The sequence below is a fragment of the Haliaeetus albicilla genome, chromosome 30 (assembly GCF_947461875.1).
Source record: "Haliaeetus albicilla chromosome 30, bHalAlb1.1, whole genome shotgun sequence".
In the NCBI taxonomy this organism is placed as follows: Eukaryota; Metazoa; Chordata; class Aves; order Accipitriformes; family Accipitridae; genus Haliaeetus; species Haliaeetus albicilla.
The window spans coordinates 1,593,708-1,601,045 of record NC_091512.1 but is presented as its reverse complement, the minus strand read 5'-3'; the positions used below and the strand labels follow the sequence as shown (position 1 = coordinate 1,601,045).

At 52.2% G+C, this 7,338-nt stretch overlaps 1 protein-coding gene across 1 annotated transcript; it reads right to left on the bottom strand.

Annotated features, from left to right (window-relative positions):
* Positions 1–4,226: 4,226 nt before the first annotated feature.
* LOC138683027 (olfactory receptor 14C36-like) lies at positions 4,227–5,150 on the bottom strand. The gene has a single exon (XM_069774548.1). It carries the CDS (start codon positions 5,148–5,150, stop codon positions 4,227–4,229), a length of 924 nt encoding a protein of 307 aa, XP_069630649.1.
* Between the last annotated feature and the right edge of the window lie 2,188 nt (positions 5,151–7,338).

Sequence of the window (7,338 nt, the reverse complement as noted above, 5' to 3'; positions counted from 1 at the left end):
CCAGGGACTGAGGTGAAGGTGGCCAACCTGTAACACTCCCCATCCTTCATTTTGCCCTTCTTGAAGATGGGTTTGAGATTTGCCTTTTCTGAGGATCTTGGAACATCCCTGATCTCTCTGCCCCTTCCAAGATGTTTGAGAGAGGCCTCGTGATGACACCAGCCAGCTCCACCAGCACCTCTCTGCTGCGTCGCACACTAAAAGCCATGTTCATATCCCACTCTTCCAGGGGAGTGCCCAGGACACCGCACATGCCAGTCCAGGTCCTCTGGGCTGGTTCAAAAGAGAACCAGAAGCGATCTCTTCCTGCAGGCCCACAACTCCCACAAGCTCTCCGTGCAGCTCACAGCTTCCCTGAGCATCTTTCTCAGTGTCCCCCTCCCCCAAGCTTTCTAGTCCACAGGCTGTAGATGAGAGGAGTGAACAGGGATGTGAGGATGGTGTAGATAAGGGGCTTTGTCAACCTCTCTCAGGAGGGTTCTTCTGGGCATCACACACCCAAGGATGAGGGTGTCATAGAAAAGAGTGGCACTAGTGAGGCAGCAGGAGCAGGTGGAGAAGTCTTTCTGCCTGCCCACTCTGGATAGGAGACGTTCCTCAGGGTGGCAGCTCTGATGCACACAGGATGACCATGTGAACAGGAAGGGGAGGATGGGATCTAAAAAGCCGGTCATGACAGCAAAGAACATGAGTGTCACAGTGCCAGCGTATGAAAGCTCCAGCAATGGGGTGAAATCACAGAAGAAGTGGTCCACTCCACTGGGACCACAGAACGGTATCTGGGTCATGACTGAAATGATTACTGTAGCTGACAGAAATCCCCCTAGCAAAGGAGACAGACCTGGCAGTTCCTGAGTCTTGTAGAGAGCAGGGGGTGGCACACAGTCCAGTACTGATTGTAGGATGTGGTCACCAGCAGTAAACACTCTGTACATGCAAAAGGACATGAGGTCCTTACAGCTCCAGTGTCTTGCTGCCTCCTCACCCACCCTCCACAGAGCCTGCTCATGAACCTGGAGACTTCCTGGGGTTGCTGACAAATGGCTTTTTCTGTTTCCTCTCCCGGAGCAAGCAGCTTGCAACTTCCAACACAAGGTCACTCTTGCTGACTCTTGCTCTCATCCTAAATGACAAAAGCTAGTCCAACCTGTTGTCTGTCACAGAGAGGACCCCCACAAATCCAAGCTTCCCCTTCATACAGGGGGCATAGTTCTCATCCTCCCTGCTGCTCCCTGGGCAGAGCCTGTATCCCTCCATTGCAGCACCACAGCTCAGCAATGCCCTTGATCATCCCCATTGCAGGCTGTCCTACACTGTCCTATGCCTGTGCTATTTTCCCGGCAAACTTCAGCTACGTCCCCTTTTCCCCACCACACTTGGACCCTGGGATCTCCCAAGCCATACTGGTGCCCTTCTGTCCTTACTGGCTGTTGCTTCAAACACACAGCTGTGGTTAAGCAAGGATTGGTCAAGGCCTGTGAGTTGCCCACAACCTGTCTGCCTTCTTCCAATACCCTGACCATGCTCTTCTCGCACCCAAACAATCACAGCCCCACACTTGCTTGGATCTTCTATTTCTCTCTGTATGCCAGCCCTGAAATACATGTCCTCCTTCTGCCACCTCAGAATCAAAACTCAACTTATTTCACTTCAGCAGGATGCCCCGCTACCCCTGCCACCACTTCCAGTCTGCTACCAAAGATGTGGACTGCTGTGTTGCATATATTTATGTTTTGGAAGGTTAATGCTTCTTTTTTTTTCTTTTTTTTTAATAGATACCGATACACCTGGAGAAATCTCAAAACCACATATTGATGGATACTAGATATGGTCAGGGCTGTATGTATGGGGGCACATATAAATCATCCCTGCACCTGATGTGAATTATTTCTGTGTTCAGGGAGACCCTGAGAGCTCTCCCTAATTTGAAGGCATGAAGGGGAAGGAAGGGCAGCATCATTCAGGCTGGAAGGGACCTCAGGAGGTTTTTTGGAAAAAACCTCCTGCTCAAAGCAGGGCCAGATCAGATTACTCAGGGCTTTATCCAAAGACGCCTTACTCACTTTCTGGGATAGAGCTGGCACAAACTCCCTGGGAAACAGCTTGCAGCATTTCACTATCCTCATGTTGGAAATGTATTTCTCTATATGTGTACTAACTGCCTTCTTTCAGCCTGTTGCCTTTTGTCCTTGTGTCTTGTACCATGGACATGAGCCTGACTCAGTCTTCCTGCGAACACTGCAATGCTGCTACATGTTTCGCCCAAAATCTTCCTTCGTCCAGGCTGGACAAGCCCAGCTCCCTCAGCCTCTCCTCACAGGTAAAGTGTTCCTGCCTCGGATCATTATGAGGGCCCTTTGCTAAAGTGGCTCCAGCTTGCTAACATCTTTCCTATATTGGGATCTGAAATCTGGACACAGTGTTTTCTATAATCCCTTCCCTCAATCACCTGGCTGTGCTCCTATTCGTATAGCCCAGGGTGCTCCTGTCCTTCCTTGCTTCCAAGGCACACGGCTGCATCCTGTCCATCCCGCTGTCCACCAACACCTTTCCCAAAGGCCTCCTTCCAGCCAGGCAGCCCCCAGCCTGTGTCATTGCCAGGATTAGTCCCCTGCAGAGGCAGAAACTGGCATCAGTCCTTGCGGGAATTCCTGACTTTCATGCCAATGCATGCTCTCCTCTCCCTTGGAGCCTTTCCCTGAGCACAGAGGCCTGGAGACCATTTCAGGAGACTCAGGCACAGCAGGCATTCATTCCTTCAGCCCCATCTGTGTCTGCTGTTCTTAAATCACCTTCCCCATTCAGCAGCATCCCTGCATTTTCCTTGTTCAGCCTTGGTCTCTCAGAAGTGACCAAAGCTCTTCTGTTTGCTTCTGAATTCCCTTGCAACCAGCACCTCCAGGTGAGCTTTTCTTTTCCTACACACATACCTCCACAACAAAGGCAATAGAAATTCATGCTTTTTACCTGCCCCCACCCCTGCCCTGCTGCAGCCTTGTCCCACATGGGGCTTTGCAGATAGCTCTGCTCCAGGGTCTTCAGAAGGACAGAAGCTGGACAGGGCTGTCTGTTCCCAAAAACCAGCCCCTGGACCACCAGGAAGATGGAGATGGCCTCACAGCAAAACTCACCTGTAAAGTTGGGGTGACCAGCAAGTGCTGGAAATGGCCAATGAGAGACATTGGGAGTGACAAAGACCCTGAGCCACCTTCCCTGTCTGTCCACACCACCAAGGCCACAGACCGGCCTTCTCTCTCCTGCACCTGCATGTCTTCCATGCTTTCCACAAGCCCTGCCTCTGCACCACAAACCCCTGGTGTGAGTCCTTGCCCTGCATGGTCACACACTACAAGCTATACACTGATATTTTTCTCTCCTGGGAACTTTCCAGCCCAGCACAGCTCCCCCTAAACTCTTAACACTTCCCTTGACCTCTCTGCACCTCCCCTGCCCTCTCCCCAGCACAGCCCAGTGTGGCATGGCCCCACAGCAGTGCCCACCACAGGGTGCTGCAGAGCTTTGGGCACTCACCCCACAGCCCCAGACCCTCTGAAGGGCACAGCAGCTTCTTGGGGGTGGAGAGGGATGACCCAAGGAGGTGGGGGGCATACGAGGCACAAGGCCTGAGGAGATCCCCTTGTATGATGGAAATGCTGCAATGGAGGCCAGCTCTGTCACACAAGTGCCCACTCCCTGTCCTTGCTGGTGGCCACAGACCTGCCACAAAGCAGGACTCTAACCATGCTTGAAGAGCACTTAGGCCTTCCACCAACCAAAGGGTTCAGAAGGAAAGCATGGAAGTGGAAAACTCAGGAAAGACCAAGTGCTGGTGCTCCCAGGCAGTGCTGCTGTGCCAGGGCTCTTTTCTTCTTCCCCTGTGCACACAGGCACTGCTCCCTGCAGCTGCAGAGAAGGTCTTGGAGGAAGGATCTCAGAAAAACAAGTCACTGCAGGGCCCTTTATTTTGGGTAAATACACAGAGGGTACGCCTCCTCATTTCCACAGCCTGCAGGGCACACAAAATCTGGATAGGGTGTGAATTAGAAACAAGAGCAATAAAGACATTTCATTGTGGAAAGTATTCAGATAAGTAAAACAAAGCAAAAAGAGCAATCAAAAACCACACTCAAAAGCAAAAATCACCATAAAAAAACCACCAGAAGACAGGCTGGGCTTGTAATGAGATATGAGTCCTACGCAAAAGACAACAGGCAGTTTATTCCTTCTCAAAAGCATCCAGTGATTAGTTTTCTCAGGGCATCCTTGATCTCATTGTTTCTCATGCCGTAGATGAGGGGGTTCAAGGCTGGAGGCACCACTGAGTACAGAACTGCCACCAGCAGGTCCAGGGATGGGGAGGAGATGGAGGGGGGCTTCAGGTAGGCAAACGTGGCAGTGCTTACAAACAAGGAGACCACGACGAGGTGAGGGACGCTGGTGGAAAAGGCTTTGTGCCTTCCCTGCTCAGAGGGGATCCTCAGCACAGCCCTGAAGATCTGCACATAGGACAGCACAATGAAAACAAAACATCCAACAGCTAAACAGACAGCAAATACAAGTACCCCAACTTCCCTGAGGCAGGCATCTGAGCAGGTGAGCTTGAGGATCTGGGGGATTTCGCAGAAGAACTGGTCCACAGCATTGCCTCGGCAGAGGGGTACTGAAAATGTATTGGCAGTGTGCAGCACAGCATAGAGGAAAACAGTGCCCCAGGCAGCTGCTGCCATGTGGACACAAGCTCTACTGCCCAGGACGGTCCCGTAGTGCAGGGGTTTGCAGATGGCAACGTAGCGGTCGTAGGCCATGACAGTGAGAAGAAAATACTCTGCTGACATCAAAAAGACAAACAGAAAGACCTGTGCAGCACATCCTGCATAGGAGATGGCCCTGGTGTCCCACAGGGAGTTGGCCATGGCTTTGGGGACAGTGGTGGAGATGGTGCCCAGGTCAAGGAGGGAGAGATTGAGGAGGAAGAAGTACATGGGTGTGTGGAGGTGGTGGTCACAGGCTATGGCAGTGATGATGAGGCCGTTGCCCAGGAGGGCAGCCAGGTAGATGGCCAGGAAGAGCCCGAAGTGCAAGAGCTGCAGCTCCCGCCTGTCTGCAAATGCCAGGAGGAGGAACTGGGTGATGGAGCTGCTGTTGGACATCTGCTACCTCTGGGTGTGGAGCACTGAACAGGGAGGCAAGGGCAGTGACAAGTTAGGGCATTATTCTCTGACCAAAATCAAAGCCATTTGTCAAAATACATGTTCACCGCTTTTTTTCCATTTCAATGAGATCTCTGTTCAGGTCTGTGGATGGAGCTCTGGTTAGTGCTGGCTGCGTATGTCGTGAGGAGCAGGACCTCTGCCCATTGGCTGCCAAGGAGTCAGCCCTGCTCTGCAGCAGTGGGTTTCTGGGAATCATGTCTGTTGGGGGGGTGGGTGGGGGGGGTGGTGTCAGTCCTGGTGTTTGAATTGGTCAGATGAAACTATTCCTGATGTAAAAGTGCTTGTCAGCATCTGCACTCCCAGGGCTAAGAAACCACAATCAAAAGAGTGTTTGAGAGAGAGGTTGGAGGGGTTAGAGCTCTCCACTATCTCACCTGGTAATTTTCTTGGATTTCAGAAACCCTCATCGTTTCTGCATCACTCGGAGAAAACAAAGTGTGTCCTGTGAGGCAAGAGGATTGCCTGTGGCTTAGTGCAGAGGGAGGGGAGCTGATCTGTCACTCTGTCATGTTGCCAGCTACACTGAGCTCTCACCTTTCTGAGATGGAGTGTAATCACACCCCTGTGTTAACATGAATATACTCCAGGGACTCCTGAAAGCAGCGACACCCACTGCCCAGCACCAAGTGTCTCCCCCTTTCTCAAGGTCTCTGCACCCAAATTCTTGCCAAGGACACACATGGTTCATTTCACAAACCCAGCAGCATTTCCTCAATCTTGCTGTCTCTGTGCTTCTCCATGGGGCATTCAGAAACACCAAGACACTATGGGACAGACCTGCATCCTGGAGGGCAGCTCACAGCTTGGAAGGACACCCCAAGAAAATAGCCAAGTGACCTGATGATGGTATCTCAGGAAGGGAGAGTCAGCTCATTTCCTAGGGAATGACACAGGCTGCATTGCCCTCAGCCCCACAGCTTGGAGGAGAGCTTGGACACCTGTAACATTATTCCCATGGACACAGCTGCATGGGAGGACCCACAAGATCAGTGTGTGACTCTGCAGCTGAAACTCCCACCCCAGACAATCAGGCAGCCAGAACAAGATAACAATAGCAATAACAGACTACTGGCAATCAAGTAAAAATGCAGTGATTGACTGGCTCATAGAGGCAAAGGAAGAGGCAGCCAGGCACTCAGGAAAGAGTTACCCTTACACAGCTGTACATGCCACCTCCCAGACAACAACACAGCCAGGCAGTAGTTCTCAGTCCCTGTGCTCTACTTCAGGAGGATCCTATCAGACTTACTGACCCCTCAGAGTTACAGCTCAGGAGTCTCACTGAGCTGTTCAAGCATGACAACAGTTGTTCGATTTCTCCTGAAAATATCCCAAGAGTAGTAAACTGAAAAAACAAACTCAGGAAAGCTGCTTATGTTTATAGCAATCCTTGCTTTCACCTTGCCCTTGAAAAATGCCCTCGGAAATATCTTGGGGTGATCTGGAGACTGTGAGCAGCACTGATCCACACAGCACCCTCTTGTCAGCAGAAGGACCCTGCCCTGATGCAAGTTGCTTCTTCCACCCACAGCTTCTCCCCACTCTGCTGTTAGAGATCCCCAGGCAGGCAGAGTACTTACCCCGACCAGCGGCAGAGTCCCTGCCCCAGCACACAGCCCCCTGGCCGCAAGGACCCTGCTCAGAAGGACAGCCCTGGGCACCCCTGGCTGCACACCCACCTTCACACTCTGCAGCCATCCCCGGGTGAAGGCAGCTGACATGCCCTGTCCCTCTGAGGGTGCAGCAGGGAAGCGGTGCTCCAAAGCGCGTCCTTTTTCTCTACACTGCACAAACTGTGAGAGTCCTCCTGACAGATCCCATAGGCTGTGGGATGTGCCAGCTTTAGGAGATCATTCCAGGAACCACAGCTGCATTGCCCTGCAGAAAGACACTTACCCTGTTAAGGGCTGTGGAGATTTTTCTGCAAGTCAGCTCTTCTCTGTCCTCCCACCCCAGGCTGCCTTTAACATCTCTCTCTGCCTCACTTCTCTCCCCTCGGTGCCTGCAGGCAGTGCCCTCAGCCCTGCTGCGCTTTGCAGAGGAGCTGCTCCTGGGCAGAGCTGTCTCTCTGCAGTGCTGCCTGCTTGCCATGAGCTCCCTCCAGCCCAGGAGCCCAGCCCAGCTC

What these genes read in the sequence shown, in the direction of transcription:
- LOC138683027 (XM_069774548.1), bottom strand. Translation starts at nt 5,150, where the DNA reads ATGTCCAACAGCAGCTCCATCACCCAGTTCCTCCTCCTGGCATTTGCA.